The sequence below is a fragment of the Triturus cristatus genome, chromosome 5_1 (assembly GCF_964204655.1).
Source record: "Triturus cristatus chromosome 5_1, aTriCri1.1, whole genome shotgun sequence".
Lineage (NCBI taxonomy): Eukaryota > Metazoa > Chordata > Amphibia > Caudata > Salamandridae > Triturus > Triturus cristatus.
In genome coordinates this window covers 8828705-8848327 of record NC_140587.1, presented here as the reverse complement: position 1 = coordinate 8848327, position 19623 = coordinate 8828705, and the positions used below count along the sequence as shown (strand labels likewise).

The 19623-nt window shown below is 47.5% G+C and overlaps 1 protein-coding gene across 1 annotated transcript in view; it reads right to left on the bottom strand.

The window, feature by feature from the left end:
• Positions 1-1631: 1631 nt before the first annotated feature.
• Positions 1632-19623, bottom strand: part of LOC146829942 (pepsin A-like) — a 257499-nt gene continuing 239507 nt past the window's right edge. Inside the window, exon 9 of the mRNA XM_085604204.1 lies at positions 1632-2470. Within this exon, the coding sequence (XP_085460330.1) occupies positions 2336-2470 (135 nt within the window). The 3' untranslated portion in view covers positions 1632-2335. The remainder of the gene's footprint in view (positions 2471-19623) is intronic.

The window sequence follows — 19623 nt, the reverse complement described above, 5'->3', positions numbered from 1 at the left end:
GGCAGTGATGGCCCTTGTACTTTCGCGTCTTGACTTTAGTAATTCCATCTATTTTGGCTTGCCTATGCTCCTTCTCAAACGTCTCCAAATGGTACAGAACCAGGCAGCCAGACTGATACTTAGGCAGCCCAAATGGCATTCTGCCAGCCCTCTTTTGGCGAAACTACATTGGCTCCCTATTGCACAACGCGCAGCTTTTAAGATTGGCTGCCTCCTTTTTAAAGCCCTGCATTGCAAGAGCCCTAAGTTTCTTGCCAACCTAATCACAAAATACATACCTCGCCGCCCCCTTCGGTCTGGCCACCTTATGCTTTTAGCTACCCCGGCCATTAAAAGGAAACGCCAGGGAGGGCGTAGCTTTTCGTATCTCGCCCCTGGCCTCTGGAACTCGCTGCCCTTGGACATCCGGAGGCAGGAAAATCTTCTGAGCTTCAGAAAGGCTCTGAAAACACATCTGTTTGCACTTTCATACAATTAGTTCACCTGCCGCGCTTATCTGAGACAATCAGCGCCATGAAACCTCCGGGTGTGCGTGCGCTTTATAAATTTTTCCTAACATAACATAACAGATAAAGCATCATCACGGTGGCATAGTGCATCTTCATACTCAGATAGAGCATCACCACGGTGGGATAGAGCATTTTCATGGTGAGATAGATCCTCGTCATGGTGATATAGAACATCGTCACGGTGAGATAGAGCATCGTCACAGTGAGATAGAGCCTCGTCATGGTAAGATAGATCCTCATCATGGTGAGATAGAGCATCGTCACGGTGAGATAGAGCATCGTCATGGTGAGATAGAGCATCATCATGGTGAGATAGAGCATCGTCATGGTGAGATAGAGCATCGTCACAGTGAGATAGAGCATTGTCACGGTTAGATAGAGCATTGTCACAGTGAGATAGAGCTTTGTCATGGTGAGATGGATCCTCATCACAGTGAGACAGAGCATCATCATGGTGAGATAGAGCATCGCCACGGTGGGATAGTGCATCGTCACGGTGAGATAGTGCATTGTCACAGTGAGATACAGCATTGTCATGGTGAGATAGATACTCGTCATGGTGAGATAGAGCATCATCACAGTGAGATAGTGTATCGCCACGGTGGGATAGTGCATCATCATAGTGAGACAGAGCATCGTCACAGTGAGACAGAGCATCATCACGGTTGGATAGTGCATCGTCACGGTGAGACTGCGCATTGTCACAGTGAGCTAGATCCTTGTCAAGGTGAGATAGAGCATAGTCACTGTGAGACTGAGCATCGTCACTGTGAGACTGAGCATCATCACAGTCAGACAGAGCAATGTCATGGTAAGACAGACAGCATGGTCTCAGTGAGACTACTACAATTACTACTACTACTAATAGCAATAGTAGTAGCAATACTATTACCACTACTGCTACCACTACTACTATAAATACCAATATTAATAATGCTATTACATTTCTCTCCTCCCTAATAATATTACTACTCCCACTACTGCTACTGCTAGAACTGTATTTCTACTTCTGCTACTACTGTTGATAATAAACATACTAATCGCAGCATACATTTCTCTTGCCTGTGGCTGCTTTGCCTTCCATCAACAAGCCTTTGTAAGTGAAGCCAGGCCACAGCAAGCAGCAGTTCGATGCATTTTATTGGAAGAGTTCAGTAGCCCTCAGAGCTACCCCCGAGAAGCATCAACGGAGCAGGTGAGCACTTGACAGAGAACATGTTTGTGGCTGGAGCATCTCCACCACCCGGCGATGCTTGCAAGAAGACTGCTGTGAAGCGAGCCCAGCTGGGACCAGGTCACGACAATCACAATACATGTATGTTCAATCTTAGGAACAGCAAATGATTGGCCCAGAACGTGTTGAGTTTGGTTAAGTTCAGAATGAGAGACCCAGCCCTTCTGGCTTCCCCACCAGGACAGGTCTACTTCTCTTTGGCGTGCAGAGGTGACTTGTCTTCAGGAGTCTCTCTGGAACCACACCAGCTGTAAGTGTGTGTCTCTGGTCAGGGAGCTAGACGTGTCCTGCGGGCACCGTGGTGTGTCAGGGCGGTGGCTGATCAGCGAACTTTAGGGGCCCCCATAGTTATTCCACAGTAGACCAAGGACCCACTAAAGCTGTGCATTATTAATGACCATACGGATAAGAGAGAACCCTGCTCCCTGAAGTCCTTGGCTCTGTGCAGTGAGGATCACAAGGCGTCCAGAAGGAGGTGGAGAGAAGACAGAGGGTCCGAGCTGCAAGCATGGCTGGGGTGGGCTTCTAGCAGCATCCCTGGCTGTGATGAGACAGACCCACTCCTTGTCCTCGTGTACACCTCTCCTTCCCCTCACACCGCCGAGGCCAGGCCCACGCGGTTGTTGCCTCGGTCAAAGGCCACAAAGTACTCCCTGATGAAGATGTCGCCCAGGACCCAGTGCCCTCGAGAGGTGACCTGGAAGCCACTGTTGCAGGAGTCGGAGTACTAGAGAGAAGGAGAAACAGAGAAGGCGTTAGTGTGGTGCGTCAGGAGCCACCGAGCAGGAGGGTTCAAGACACAGGAGCCGTCAGGAGGGGAGACTGGAGTGGTACCCTGAAAACAAAACCACCCTAGCCAAATTCAAACTTTTATATATAGGACAACCAGACTTGTGATCTTGGTTACCAGGATGCTGAGGGTCACACACGAGCTTTACTACCTCAGTGAACAATGACACACAACGCCCAGGACACTCATAAACCTTCTCTACTCTATTGTCATTGACAATGTAATTTTGGTACGTTCCACACAATATTCCTCTATTTTATAAATGCTTTTAAATAGCACTGCTTGTCACCTTTCATTGCTTCAGAGTGCTTCAGCTGGGCCAGTCTTGCACGCTGGGGAAAAGAACCATGCTCAAGATGTGATGAAAATATGGTCACAAAAAGGTGGTCCAATTGGCATGCCAACTCTTTGAAACCGCAAAATTATGTTGAGAACCAACCCTGGTAGGAATAAGTCAGGTTACAGAATAAAGAATTGGAGTGGGTCGCAATGCAACCTACCTCATTAATATTCATGAGGCAGATCAGAAATTGTGGCTCACTTCGATTGGTGGCCATCACAGGGATGTTGGATGGTGGACCCCAAGGGTCAGCACACCAGGCTCAAGCCTCGTCCCCAGGTCACACTTACCTTGGACTGGTCATCCGGCCAGTCTAATGCCCTCCCCGACCTAGCAATCTTGCGTTGAGCCCCCGCCTCTCTGCGCTCTTCCTTCATGCCTGTCTGTCCCGGTGCCTGGCCTTCTGTGCCCATCATTGTGTCTGCCCTCTTTGTTGCTCTGCCCAGTCCTTTTTGTCTTTTGTCGCCATTAACATGCCTGATCTCTTGTACTCATCGTGCCTCTGTACCCGTTTTGCCTTTTGTGCTTTGGTCTTTTCGAGCTAGTTTTACCCGTTTTGGTGCCTGTGTGCTTTTGTGTCTGTTTTGTCCATTTCGCCCTGCCCACTCATTGTGCCAGTATTTGTGCTTCCCCACCTCCCCCCTCTTGAGCTCTTCCCACCTCTCTACTCCCCCTCTCCCTACCTGCTTCTCCCGCATGCCTTCTCCTGCTTGCATTATCCTGTAGGTCCTATCTCCTGCACTCACTTCGACTCGTCCTGCAGCTTGCCCCGTGCCACCCTCTGCACTCACTTCCCCTCGCATAAATGCTCCTCAACATCAGATCCCTCTGCAAGCATGCCATTGAGATCTGGGACCTCACTGACACTCACTCCTTGGACATCCTCTTCCTTCCCGAGACCTGACACAGCTCGTCTTCCACCCCTGCCATCTCCATGGCCATCCCTCCTGGATGCTAGATCATCCACCATGACAGGTCCCACAAACCAGGAGGAGGCTTTGCAATCACCCACAAAGATACCGTCAGCTGCAACACCTCTTCGGATGAACCATCCATGCTCATAAAACACCTACACTTCCAATTGCAGAAAAGCCACTCTACAACCATTTCAGACACTCTCATTTTCAAACTGCCAGGACCCCTCACCACCTTCAGCAACCTCCTCACCAACTTCATCACCCCCTCGCCATTAGAACCAACAACTTCCTCCTACTCTGAAACCTCAACATTCATCAAGATGACCTCCACAGACAACAATGCCACCGACCTCAACAACATCAGCCTCAAGCAGCTTGTTCAGGGCCTGACTCATGCCAACACAATTGACCCAATCATTACATTCAGAAACAAGATCACCTTGTGCCACAACTCCCCACTCACATGGACAGAGCCCTTCATTTTACACTTCTTCATCAGTGCACCCCACCCCAACAAACCTAAACAAAACCTTCAAACTCAGCCACAACAGAAGCTATATAACAGAAGCAGACTTGACTAACCAACCCTCACATGCGACCCACATAAAGACCTGCCCATCCTAGGTGCAATGGGTAGACTGGTGGCATTCAGCAGACACTGCCTGTCATTCTGTGCCCAGCCCCTCCCACTTTCCCAGATCCTCCACACCAGGTCATCACACTCAAGTCTCCATGCAACTTCTCCAACTACACTTGTGTGGCTCCACCCACCCCAAATAGCCACACTCTGACTCTCCTCTCCACAGCATCTATTTGTAATTGTGGGAGGCCCATCTGGATTTTCAGCTCCAGGATGTCCCATGGAAGAACATTCTGGAGAAAGAAATGGTCATGGAGAGGTGGATGCTTAGCTGTTTACTACTCTTTATGTTGTCCTATAAAATATAATATGCAATAATTAAAAAAAATGTGTGTTTGTAAATGATATGCCTACAAGACAAAGTGCTCTTTGAATTAAGGGTTTGCACATAAAACTTTGACACTTCAATGTGTGCAGGATTATTTTCAACTGAATAATAAATGGTTATTTGTTAAGTGCAGTTCCCACGCTTTAGGAGTTTCTTGGTGCTGTAGAGGCCATGTTATATAACAATCGGAAGATGGGGATGTTACAGAGTTTTAAGTATTAACGACCAAGCACCTAACTTAGGCTTTGACAGGTGCAGTAGTGTTCGTCGGGATGGTGGAGGAGAGGACTTTATCTCTGGCACCCCTCAGGTGTTCAATCAAATGTAGAGATGATCGCTGGCCCAGAGGTCATCTCTGACCCTTAAACGGCTCTGCTGTCATGGAGGTTCCTTTCAAGGTAAAAAATGTTTGGTGGATGGTCACCGTTGGTTTTGACATCCGTTCACCAGATTTCTAAACTATTTTTATTTTTCAGAAACAAACTCTCATAGCTGCAATTTCTGTAAATTAAAAAAATAGAAAAACTAATGATCCACATGCTCTGTGGTTTTTCTGCCGGGGTGGGGGTGGCCATTATATGCTATTGTTTGTCTGTACTGCTTACCAGCCATTGCTGGACAGAAAAAGTAGAACATTAAACCGTCAGTCCTAAATTGAGCAGGTGGCGTTGTGCCCTTTCTCTGACAGTTCTACTCCATTGGGCCTTTAGAGAAAACGTTCCGTCGGATGAGCCATTGGGGGCTCTAAAAACAGAAAGCATCCACCTCATCCATCTCTAAATAAGAAGTGTGGACAGAGAGTTTGGTAGGCAGGATACTCTGTTGCTTCATAGCTTGGTCTAAACATTTGAATGAGATATTCATTAGATATCCTAGAAGCCCTGAGGAAGTCTAGCAAAGACGAAACGTGTTGGCTGCGTTTGGATCAAGCGTATTATATCAAGATACTAATCATAAGTCAAAATGTGTAGTATACAAATTTGGATCAGAGTACCATTGAATTTTCTCTTTTGCTTGTCAACATTATTGTATGTGATTCACTTCTATAATTAAAAGTTTGTGTGACAATTAATTTTTATATGAAAATTATTTTGCAATAAAAGTGTTCACGAATTGAAATACTTACTACAGATTTCTTTGAACTTGGTGTCAACCTTTGGTGTTCTGGCTAATTATGCTGAGTTTCACGTGGCATTGCTGTTGCCAATGTGAATAATTCCAACTCCTTGTAGCAGAAGTGATGTCCATTGTAGCACTTGGGGGCATATTATCAAGAAACGGGGTTAAAATTATCGCTGCTTTAGCAGCAGAAAACTGCCGCTAAAGAGGCGATAATGGGCTTGATAATATGCCGCAGAGAATTCCCATAGAAGCCCATGTTCTGGTGTGAACCTAGGCTTCTATGGGAATTCTCCAGGGCATATTATCAAGCCCATTATCGCCGCTTTAGCAGCAGTTTTCTGCCGCTAAAGCGGCGATAATTTTAATGCATTGCTTGATAATATGCCCCAAGGTTCCTACTTTGCATATTATTATTACTGCTGTATTTATTGACCCCACTTTGTGTTTTTTTTTTGCAAGTAGTATTTTTCCACAGCTGCAAATTGTACCAGTCAAATGAGTCAAGCCTCTAGCCTTTGCCTAACAAGCCATAATAAACAGATCACACCTTTAGCCTCCATCATTGGCTGCCTCCATACCCAACTCAGTCCAGCTGGATTGAGCACAGGTTTTCTAGCAAGACAGAGTGCATTAAAAGCACTCTTTTTCAGCAGAATTATGCAACTTCTGCCCAATCAAATGCTGTACTCAAGACAATCAAAATGTGGGTGAAGCAAACCCCTCTCTCAGTAATTCTTCTTAGAGCTCTCTTTCTGTTGCTCATATAAGGTCAGGCGATGTCTTCTCACTCAAACCTGACAAAAACAACACTGAAAATAAACTAACCAAAAGGTTTTGCATGTGATTGTGTTAATTTTTCAAGCCTTTTGAAATGTAATTGTTGGAACTGTCCTTTTTTCACCCTTAAAAAGTACTATGTATAACTCTTTTCTCCTTTGTATTTTCTCAGCAGGTGAGTGAAAGGGCTTTGTAATAAGGATTACATGACATGTATTGTGTGTCATGAGCTGTGCACCTTTTAATTGGTATGCATATTGTTGTGTTACAATGGAATGCTGTCTTGTCTAGTGATGTGTTATGATCAGTTATTTTATCCTACGTTCTTGATGTTATGTTGTGTTGTTGAATTTGTAAAGCTCGTTGTAGGCCGACATTCATATCAACTTGGTGATAGAAAGTAAAGCGAGACCACAGACTCAAATGTGTGTGTGCTAAACTCTCTACATTACATTATGTTTCTGTGTGTGTGGGGGTATTTTTATAGTGAAAGCCCTGACAAGGGCATGGTATTGATGGATAGAGCAACAACCAATAATACAATTGATGAAGGTTTATTGAGCGGAGGAGAAGGCACTACATTCGGTGAAGGGACCTCCTAAGGTGTTGAGATGTAGGACTCTTTGAAGCAGTGATATTGTGTGTGGCTATGTGTTTGTTGCACATTTGCCTCTATAGATGTATTTAAGTTTGAGTGCACATATGTGTATGCTGTCGCAGGTGGCTGAGTGGATGACCTACCGCAACAATGCTTAGAGGCAGAGATGCATGTATTATTCTTGTCCTTATGTGAGGTGTCTGAGTGCCTGTACGAATGTGTGGCATCAGTCAGCTTGTGTGCATGGGTTGTCTATGTGTTTGTTACCTATTTGCCTCTATAGATGTATTTAGGTTTGAGTGCACATATGTGTAAGCTGTGGCAGGTGTGTAAGTGGATGACCTATTGCCAATATGCTTGGCTGCTGAGATGCATGTATTATTCTTGTCCTTATGTGAGGTGTCTGAGTGCCTGCATGAATGTCTGGCATCAGTCAGCTTGAGTGCATAGGTTGTCTATGTGTTTGTTGCACATTTGCCTCTATAGATGTCGCTGGGGACTCACAGGGGCCGTCGAAAGTCAGGAAATCCACTTCCAGGGCAGCAGGGACTTCGAACTCCGGCGGGAGCGGCAAAGTTTGCAACCGTTGATTCAAGTTACTGGTGCCTGCCAAGCAGGGGAGTCACTCCTTGACTCCAAGGGAGATTCTTCTGTCTTCCAAAGGTAGTGGAACGTCGAAGGGCCAGGATTCTTCTTTTTAGAGCGTCGTCCAGGGGTAATCTGAATTGCATTGGCAATGCTTGGTATCTTATAGTGAAGATATGGGAGGGACTAGCTCTATGACCACTCCTCTAGGAGGGTCAGGGTAGTGGGTGGTTACACCCACTTCCCTTTGTCCAGTTTCGCGCCAGAGCAGGGGCAGGTAGCCCCTGGACCGGTTTGAACTGGCATATGCACAGAGGAGCCTACTGCTCCCCCAGTGCAGGACTTCAAAGCACTCTAAGAGTGCACCCACCCAGCTCCAATACACTAAATCCTGTCTGGGATGTGGTAACACCTCCCTGTGACAGGATGCCTTTTGTTGGGCTTCCTCCACTGCGAGTTTCGGTCAGCAGCAGGAGGGCAGCCCAGTGTCTGTGCTGGTGGCATCCATTTTGTGATGCCAGGGCTCCTTTAGATTTCTACCGTTTAGTACAGTGGGTACATGTCATCCCCTCTAGAAGGGTGGGATCATACTCCCACACCAGTTACTGGTGTGGGGGTATGATTCCAAGTTGTTTGACACCAAACCCAACATGTTTTGATGCAGTCATTCCAAAGTTAGCATTTACCGCGAGGTTATAATGCACTTAAGAGTATATGGTTTAACCACATCCACAAACAGCAGCAGAGAATAGACTCTGCCAGCTGCAGAGGGGTCCTGCTCATGCAGAAGCACCCCCTCACATAGTAAACCAAGCACCCTGCCCTCAGGATTGATAGGACCTGCAATAGGGGTGGCTGATAGGTTTATATGTGTGTGTATGGTGAGATATAGGAACCTATACCTCAGTGAGGAGTGCTAACACTACCTCACACAGGCTGCAGTAGCAGGCCTGTGGTGTCAGATTGAGAATGCTTCCCAGGGGTGGCATTATACATGCTGCAGCCCCTGGTAGGCATGTGAAGCACCAATGCCCTAGGTACCTAAGGTACCATATACTAGGGGCCCATAAGGTACCACAGTATACAATCACTAGTGCATCTAGTATGCACACCAATCATTTAAGGGAGCCCAACAGAGTCCATCTGGGGGGTACCTGTACCTAGGGGTAAGGGGGATCCCTCAGTTTGTAGAGGAATATTCACCTGCTTAGAACTACTCTGCTGGGTGTCCCTAATCTGCTGATGAGGGGGTTCCTCTGGACAGGGGCCCATTAAGGGTCCACTGACCTCCCTGACCTCTGCAGCCCTGGGTTGACTGAGGCAGGGTAGAAAGGGGCAGGATACCTGCTCCAGACTGGGTACCACCTTGGAAGGATCCACTGCCATCAGAGCTGTGGCCAGGACAGGCCTGACCACTTCTGGGGCAGTTACTTCACAAGGGGCAGGATCAGTTCCCTTAGAAACTTGACCCTTACCTTTAGTCTGGTGGGGGGAGGACTGTTCCTCACCCCCTATGCTCTCTGTTTGTGTGGAGTGATCCTTTATTTCAGGCTTCACTCCCCTTAATTTCTCCTGGGGTGGAGGTGAGGCCCTCAGGGTCTCATCCACTCTCTCGGGGATGCCTAACATTCTTAAATGGGCATTGTGGTCTACCTCAGCCCAGGCTGAGATTTCTAGATCATTCCCCAGTAAACAATCTACAGGCAAGCTTGGGGACACTGCCACTCTCTTTGGGCCAGTGACCCCTCCCCAGCTGAGATTTACTACTGCCATGGGATGGTCTGTTCTAATTCCATCAATATTGGTCACCTGGTATCTAAACTCAGGTAAAAGCTGTTCTAGGGGCACTAGTCTCCTTGTCACCATGGTGACACTAGCCCCTGTGTCCCTGTAGGCCACAGCCTTCTGACCATTGATTATGGGCTCTTGTCTAGGGGACCAGGGTAGGCCAGAGTCCACCTGAGTTCCCCAAGAAAACCCAACTAAGTTTTTGGGTGCACTCCCACCACCTGGGGGATTACTACTGGTAGTAACAGGGGGTGTTGGAGCTGCAGTGGGAGGAACATTTTCTTTATTGCCATTCTTTGGACAGCTGGAGTCAGTTTTCCAGTGGCCAGGTTGCTTGCACACATGGCAGTATGGTTTCTTATTGGAAGAGGAAGGATTTTGGGACCCACCCCCAGAACTGGGTTTTTGGGGCCCTTCAGAGGACTTTTCTGTTTTATTATCCCCACCTTTCTCTTTGGGCTTAGTGGAATCTTTCTTCTGGTCACCACCTTGGTTCTTGGGCCTAACCCTGGTTCTGACCCATTTGTCTGCCTTCTTTCACAATTCTTGGGGAGGGGTCAGATCAGAGTCCACCAGGTACTGGTGTAAGAGTTGGTTTTGACAATTATTAAGGATCTGCTCTCTCATAATCAAATTATACAATCCTTTAAAATCAGTGACTCTACTGCCAACTATCCAACCCTCCAGAGCCTTGGTAGCACAATCTACAAAGTCCACTCAATCCTGAGTCTGTGCTTTCTGGGTGTCTCTGAACTTCAACCTGTACTGTTCAGTGGTTAAGCCAAACCCAACTATCAAAGCACTCTTCAGGGATTCATAGTCATTAGCATCCTCCTCTCTAACAGTGAGGAGCTTGTCTCTATCTTTATCTGAAAAGGAGAGCCACAAGATTGCTGCCCACTGTGTCTGGGGGACCTGTTGAACTTTACTGGCCCTCTCCATAGCAGTTATCCATTTGTGGATATCATCCCCACTCTGGTAGGGAGGAACAACTTTGGACAGGTTCCTATGGTCTGGAATGTAATCTCTGCCACTAGGGACACTGTTGCTGCCACCAGGGGTGTCTAACCCCTCCTTCTTGGAAGCTCTCTGGAGCTCGAAGGCTTCTCTATCTAAGGCCAATTGCTTGGTTCTGAGGGCAAGCCTAGCTTCCTCATACTGGAGCATCTTGTACCTTCTTTCAGAGGAGGTCTCTCTTGGAAAGTTTGAGTTCCTCTGTTGAACAGATTCTCTTCCAGAGTGATATGAATGGTCAGAGTCCCTTGAGAGGGACCTTGGCCTATCTTCCACTCTTTCAGCTCTCTTAAGGAGAATTCCTCTGTTCTGTTCAGACCTTTCTGTGTCTGGCCCTTCAACCTCAGTCTCCTGGTCATCCTGATTTTCATCATCAGACCCAGAGACTATGATTGACCCACCCCCTGATGCAGACCCACTAGCTCCTAGAGCTTGTTTCAGGTCATCTGCTACTAACAGATCTATCAGGTGTTGTGAGGAGGGACTCCTGCCTACCCTCAGTTTCCTTTCAAAGCATAATGCCTTCAGTTCAGTGTAGGCTATATCTTTGTACTGAGATGGGATGGACCCACTGGCTCCACCCTGGTAGGACATACTAGTGTTGTGCAGTGTTGTACTACCTACACTAGTTGAGGCCTACTGAACCTAGCTTGAGCTGTAGCAAGGGTGTGCTTAGCCCTTCACAAACAACTCTAAGTTCAGTAGAACTTATTGATACTAGCTTGACTTTATTTGTACCTTGAGTACCTTAAGTGGTTTTCAGTTAGTAATTCAAATAGAGGTTTTCTGGTAAAACAATGGCAAGCTGGAATCCCACACGCTGCCCACCAATGTGAGAAGTTGGCCTGGCATATGCTGGTCACTAGTTATAGTGGCCACCTTGCACCAGTCCAATTCGACTCTTATGGTAGATAGGTTTAAGACAACCTTTTAAAGAAAGCTATCCTAGTGGTAGCTGTGGAGAGCAGCCTTCAGGCTAAGTCTCTGAGGAATGTAAAGTAGCTTGTTTTACCTTATAATCTCTTGAATTACTAAATGAAAGGACACCACACAGGTATATATATCAAATATATATGTATTTATTTCTAGACACACTCTACTAATCTCTTTATGAGATTAGAAGACAAGTACACATTCAAATGTCAACAGTTCTCAATAAATTAAGCACAAATATGGCTGGAGCCCTAGGGGCATACCAGACCATATACTAAAAAAATGGGTTAACAAAGACGACTTGCAAAATGACAAAGCCTAGGGCCTTGGGAATCGCTGGGGCTTTACTACTGCAGTGTTAGCAGGTAAGTAACAAGCCCACGGGAGACGCGTGCAGTGTCTAAACACAGCCGTGGGTTTCCTATTAGTTTCAATGGAGCAAGTCGCGGTTTGTATTTTAAAGTTTTAGGGCACTTCGAGGAAGTCAACAAGCAAGCCACTTACAAGGTAAGTATTTCGAGGGCCAACACACACTTGGGCACCGGAGTGCACGAGTTACCTCACCCAGGGAAGCCGGGTGCATAGGTGTCTTTTGGTGTCAGGTCGAGATGCTGTTTTCAATGGAGATACTGAAGACTTGCTGCTTGCGACGACTGGAGAGGTGTCCGCTGGAATCCGAAGGTGGATCGATGATGAAGAAGACCTGAAAATTGAGGGGACAGTGTTCAAGGTCACTTGCCAGTGACCGGTGGCCAGCAAGATGGATGACCACCGATGTTGCGTCGATTCAGGCTCTTGATGGAGTTTTGTCTCTTCACTCACGAGGTCCAGGAGAGATCGACGATGACCAGCAGCTGGATTCGGAGTGGCCCACAACGTCTGCAGCTGATGGAGGTGTCGGCAACTGGATTGGCACCAACAAACCTTGGCAACTGCAAGTCTTGTGTAGACTGAAGATGGATGATGATGCAGACCAGCAAGGTCTGATGGACTCACCCAGCAAGGGTAAGTGAGGGCAGGCCTGGAGCAACCAGGAGAGCCCTTGAAGTTAATTAGAAAGTCTTCTTGGGAGTCACTAGCCAACAGGCAAGCAACCGCAAAGACGCCTTCACAGGAAAAGCCTCAGAGGAGCTCACGGCCACTCGGGGCCCGGTAGGCGGCTGATTTTTGGTGCAAGACCTGCTAGAGACTTGGGCCACAAATGGTTCAATGCAGAGCTTCGTAGATTGTTGCTTAGGGTTTGCACTCGACAATAGTGCACGGTCCCCGGGTATTGCTGTTCCTCGTCACTCGTGAGGTCCACTCACCACAGCTTCACTGGGGACTCACAGGGGCCATCGAGAAGTCAGGAAATCTACTTCTGGGGCAGCAGGGACTTTGAACTCTGGCGGGAGCGGCAAAGTTTGTAACTGTTGATTCAAGTTACTTGTGCCTGCCAAGCAGGGGAGTCACTCCTTGACTCCAAGGGAGATTCTTCTGTCTTCCAAAGGTAGTGGAACATCGAAGGGCCAGGATTCTTCTTTGTAGAGCGTCGTCCAGGGTTATCTGATTTGCAATGGCAATGCTTGCTATCTTATAGTGAAGATAGGGGAGGGACTAGCTCTATGACCACTCCTCTAGGAGGGTCAGGGTAGTGGGTGGTTACACCCACTTCCCTTTGTCCAGTTTCGCGCCAGAGCAGGGGCAGGTAGCCCCTGAACCGGTTTGAGCTGGCATATGCACAGAGGAGCCTCCTGCTCCCCAGTGCAGGACTTCAAAGCACTCTAAGAGTGCACCCACCCAGCTCCAATACACTAAATCCTGTCTGGGAGGTGGCGACACCTCCCTGTGACAGGATGCCTTTTGTTGGGCCTCCTCCACTGCGATTTTCGGTCAGCAGCAGGAGGGCAGCCCAGTGTCTGTGCTGGTGGAATCCATTTTGTGATGCCAGGGCACTTTTAGATTTCTACCTTTTAGAACAGTGGGTACATGTCATCCCCTCTAGAAAGGTGGGATCATACTCCCACACCAGTTACTGGTGTGGGGGTATGATTCAAAGTTGTTTGACACAAAACACGACATGTTTTGATGCAGTCATCCCAAAGTTAGCATTTACCGCGAGGTTATAATGCACTTAAGAGTATATGGTTTAACCGCATCCACAAACAGCAGCAGAGAATAGACTCTGCCAGCTGCAGAGGGGTCCTGCTCATGCAGAAGCACCCCCTCACATAGTAAACCAAGCACCCTGCCCTCAGGATTGATAGGATCTGCAATAGGGGTGGCTGATAGGTTTATATGTGTGTGTATGGTGAGATATAGGAACCTATACCTCAGTGAGGAGTGCTAACACTACCTCACACAGGCTGCAGTAGCAGGCCTGTGGTGTCAGATTGAGAATGCTTCCCAGGGGTGGCATAATACATGCTGCAGCCCCTGGTAGGCATGTGAAGTACCAATGCCCTAGGTACCTAAGGTACCATATACTAGGGGCCCATAAGGTACCACAGTATCCAATCACTAGTGCATCTAGTATGCACACCAATCATTTAAGGGAGCCCAACAGAGTCCATCTGGGGGGTACCTGTACCTAGGGGTAAGGGGGATTCCTCAGTTTGTAGAGGAATATTCACCTGCTTAGAACTACTCTGCTGGGTGTCCCTAATCTGCTGATGAGGGGGTTCCTCTGGACAGGGGCCCATTAAGGGTCCACTGACCTCCCTGACCTCTGCAGCCCTGGGCTGACTGAGGCAGGGTAGAAAGGGGCAGGATACCTGCTCCAGACTGGGTGCCACCTTGGAAGGATCCCCTGCCACCAGAGCTGTGGCCAGGACAGGCCTGACCACTTCTGGGGCAGTTACTTCACAAGGGGCAGGATCAGTTCCCTTAGAAAGTTGACCCTTACCTTTAGTCTGGTGGGGGGAGGACTGTTCCTCTCCCCCTATGCTCTCTGTTTGTGTGGAGTGATCCTTTATTTCAGGCTTCACTCCCCTTAATTTCTCCTGGGGTGGAGGTGAGGCCCTCAGGGTCTCATCCACTCTCTCAGGGATGCCTAACATTCTTAAATGGGCATTGTGGTCTACCTGAGCCCAGGCTGAGATTCCTAGATCATTCCCCAGTAAACAATCTACAGGCAAGGTTGGGGACACTGCCACTCTCTTTGGGCCAGTGACCCCTCCCCAGCTGAGATTTACTAATGCCATGGGGTGGTCTGTCCTAATTCCATCAATATTGGTCACCTGGTATCTAAACTCAGGTAAAAGCTGCTCTAGGGGCACTAGTCTCCTTGTCACCATGGTGACACTAGCCCCTGTGTCCCTGTAGGCCACAGCCTTCTGACCATTGATTATGGGCTCTTGTCTGTACCTGCCCAAGATATTGGGACTCATGGTAAAGTTGGCAAACCCCATGCCACCATCACAGACTAGAGTTGCTTGTGTAGGGGTCCTGGATAGCAGGATCCCAGCCAGACTAGTCAAAAACCATGCAAACACCAGGAAAAAAAGTGGGGGCAACCATATAGTCAGATTCCACCTTCCTACAGTGTCCATAGACACAGCGTGCTTCCCTTCCAGGGAAAACACCAGTTGGGTGTCTTCGGCAGAGTTGACCAGATCAATCCCATATGATTTTATAATGGGAATCAGAGGGCGTAGGTATATATTGAAGAGGATGGGACTTATTGCCGAACCCTGAGGCACTCCGTGGCAGACCGAAGACTTGGGAGAGGCAAACGGTGTCATGGTTACAACCTGTTGTCTATCTGACAAGTACGATTGCATCCATTTCAAGGCACGACCTTTCACACCCAGTCTCTCCATCCTGCCTATCAGCACTGCGTGGCTTACCGTGTCGAATGCGGCCGACATATCCAGTAGCTCTAACACCGAAGAGTTACCATTGTCGGCTCGCATTCGCAGATTATCCAACACAGTTGCCAGAGCGGTTTCCGTCCCATGACCTGGGCGGAAACCAAACTGATCCCTGTCCAATAAGTGGTTATCTTCAAGATAACTCGACAGGGACTTGCTGACAGCCTTTTCCAGGATTTTTATACGATAAGGCAGGAGAGATATAGGCCTAAAATTAGCTGGGTTTGTTGGGTCCAGAGAGGGTTTCTTTAGCAGGGGGGTTACCACTGCCTGCTTCCATACCTCTGGAACCACTCCTTCCTCCAGAGATTGGCAGCAGATCAGTCGCATCCATGGAAATACTTCTGGACCATACTCCTTCCAGATCCTATGAGGAAGGGGATCTAGGGGGGACCCAGAAGACACACCCTGAGTGAGACTATTAAAGAGCTCTTCAGTAAGAGGTTGAAAGCACTCAATTGATGTTCCAGCCCAGGCTTCCTCATCTAATATCTGGGATAGAGCGTCCTGGCTGCTGGCATTACCCAGATCGAGCCCCCCAACAATTTTGCCGATCTTTTCATCGAAGAAAGTGGTGATTTCATTGCATAAATTCTGTGATGCAGGCACTTTATTGCCCATACAAGCAGGACTAGAGAGGTCTCTTATGATATTAAAAAGAGCCTTTGTACCGCTAGGTGCTTGTAGAATGGAACTGGTGTAAAAAAGTGTTTTAGACCGGGCGATAGTCTGCCTATATTGACCCTGCACTAATTTCAGTAGCTTCCTATCTGTTTCTAGATATGATCTTCGCCACCTCCTCTCAGCCTGTCGGCGGGTATTATGTAGTAGTTTTAGCTCCTCACTAAACCAGGGGGCTGAGGGTTTCCTCCAGTTCTTAATCCTTGTCATGGGGACATATCTATCTAGGATATTGGTGATGTAGTTACAGTAGGTTTGGCAGTTCTTATCCACTGAATCACCTGGAGCAAAGAGGGTCTGATTGGGGAATAATGGATCTGTCCTATCTTTTGGCAGTTTAGCCCAGTCTCTTCCCCATCGGTAGGTCATTTGTCAGTTATTATTATTTGTGACCTTGGGTATGGTGATCCTAAAATGGATTAAGACGTGCTCGGTCCAGCTTTAAGGCAGTATATCGATCACTTCTGTCTCGGTCTGGTTTGCGAACACGAGATCCAACGCGTGTCCTCCCAAGTGGGTTGGTTCTTGTATTAACTGGTGTAGGCCAGTGTTCTCGCATATTTGTCGCAAGTCTCGCAGATGGCCCCCTAGGGTCCCATTATCCCATAAGTTAAAGTCTCCTAGAAGCAGCATTCTGGAGTGTGTCAGGGTCAGAGCAGCAATGGTGTCGAGCAATGCCTGATACTGAGTGTCCAGACCCGTAGGTCTATAACACACCAAACCAGTTATTATCCTTCCTTTTGGCTCTTGCAAGGTGAAGCCCAAAGCTCAATCCCTGCGACCTCATCCACCTGAAGGGGTGCAAAGTTCCATCTCTCTTTAAATATTACCCCGACCCCCCCTCTTCCGGAGGCCCTAGGTTTGTGGAATTTCTTAAAGCCTTCTGGGCAGGCAAAACCCAGCTCAACGGAGGAGTCGGTACTGGCCCAGGTCTCTGTAATAAACAGAACATCCAGATCCATGTCTTCTAACAGACTTGACACCTCTTGATGATGTTTCACCAGGGATCTGCTATTAATCAGGCCACACATTAAAGCTACTTGATGTTCCTCCCACTCCCCTCTTACCAATGCTGAGCAGTAAGTCTTTAGAGTAGCATATCCTACCAAACGGGCAGCGTTAGTGGTGCTAGGTGCGGCCAGTTCGTGGACGGGCGCAGACGGGCTTGCCTCTGGCGCGCCTCCGGTGCACCATCGGCGCGCCCGCTGCGTGCGCGTGCTGCGCGCTTGCATTGCCCCTCCTAAATAGGAAGGCGATTTGCAAGCCGGCCAGCCACTAGAACGCTGATCAAGATGGCGCTGAGGAGGTGAACCTTCCCTAATGCCCGCTAAAGTAGCGAGATAGAATGCAGAAAGTTTTTATGGTGCGGGTAAGTGGACAATTCAATGCTTTTCAGGATTTTTAAAGCAGCTTAATAACAATTTTAAAAACACAATAGACCCCCCCCGTTTCTGACCTCGCAGAAGCAGCAGTAAAACCGAGATGCGAGCGTAAAGAGAGAGTGCTTCTTATGCATGAAATCTGCGCGTAGCGTTTTATATTGAGTCTAGGCCTTGCAAACAAACTATCTAAAGCCAGCCAAAAGAGACCTCTTCCTAGCTTAAGCAGTCTACTCCTGATTTCACCCAAACTGAAGAAGGAAACATCTTGCACCTGCTCCTTCTCCAGGAGCACTCCCAGACTCTCAAACTCGCTGCTTCAGGATCTACATGACATTCAATCATTCCAACACTTCTAGCAGAAACTTTAATTTTTACTTCTCAATCAATACCTAACTCACATCCCCCAAGCCATCTGACTGGCGTGCTGCTCCTACCTCCACTCTCTAAGTAAATCAGAACATCACTACCTACTACCTCCTTCACAACACTCTGCTGTAACTTCCTCAGAACTTTATCATTCACGTATCCCACTGTCTATCTGACTTTCTGTAGACACTATGACCATGTACTTGTATCTACTCCATGTAATTGTACTTACTCCATATGTACCTTGTGTAACCTCTGCTTTGCCAACTCTGTAAAGTGCCCTGATGCCTTTGGGTGTAGTTTGTACTCTACAAAACTCGATAAATAAATAAATGAATAAGCAAATAAATGGATTTTTTCTTTGGTATGTGTTTGCCAAGACCTTCTAATTTTACTAAAATTATGTGTATAATATAATTAGTTCTAGGGGCGTCAGCCAGTCGTCGTCCATTAGCCTGTGCTTGGTGTCATTCACATTTCTCTTCCACCCACTCATCATGCACTGAGAGGCAGTGTTTCAGCTCACTTCAGCCATTGGCTGACTTCAATGCAAGTCACGGTATGCCACCTTTTCAGAAGGCACTCATCCACACACAAAGCAGTTCCCTTGAGTGCCAGGGAGTATAATGGTCACATCTTATTTCTGAGACCAAAACCCCTTTTTGTCTGTAGCAAATGTTTTTTTTTTTGTTTTAGCTTGCTGAGGGCACTGCAAATCCCCAAACATTAAAGTTTTGCCAAAAACATGACAAAACAATAATTGCCAGAAGGCTGGCAGCCAATGTCAGACCTATTGGCTTTGCCAAAGCTTGTTTTTATTTGTCTGTGGATGGAGTGAGGTATGAGGAGAACCTTCCACATTTCTGCTAGTTTTATTTGCCCTTCAGTTGGAGGTGGTGTGAGGGAATCTTCCACATGTCTGCTGGTGTCTATATGTCTGCAGATGGAGTGTGGTGTGGGAGAATCTTCCATGTGTCTGCTAGATTCTGACTGTAGGGACAGTGCGGTGTAGGGGAATCTTCCATGTGTCTGCTTGTTTCTGACTGTAGTAGAGAGGGGTGTTGGGGATTTTTCCACATGTCTGCTGGATTCTGACTGTAGATACAGTGCAGTGTAGGGGAAACTTCCAAAAGTCTGCCTGTATTTGTAGGTATCTGCAGATTGAATGTGGTGTGAGGAAATCTTCTACATATATGCTGGTTTCTATGTGTCTGCTGATGGAGTGTAGTGTGGAGGAATCTTCCACAAGTCTGCTTGTATTTCTAAGTGTCTGCAGATGGAGTGTGTTGTGGGGGATCTTCCATGTCTGCTGATTTCTGACTGTAGATGGAGTGTGGTGAGGAGGAATCTTTCAGATATCTGCTGGTGTCTGACTGCAGATAGAGTGTAGTGTGGGAGAAACTTCCATAAGTCAGCTGAACTTTCTATGTGTCTGCAGATGGAATGCGGTGTGGGGGAATCTTCCACATGTTTGCTTGTTTCTGACTATAAATGGAGTGTGGTGTGGGGGCCTCCTCTACGTCTGATGGTTTCTGACTGTAGATGAAGAGTGGTGTGGTGATCCTGTGCTGGACCAGAGTAGGCAGCATAGGCGGACAGACTACCTTGATGAATGTGTGACTACAGGTGTCCGCCCCGCCGGGATCATAAATAACTGTTTAATTACGTAGCCTTTAGCATACACCTGACGGTGGGAAACGTAAGTACGGTTACACCCCTGCACTCACAGCACACCTTAGTGTGTGTGGTGATAACTCATATGGTCACT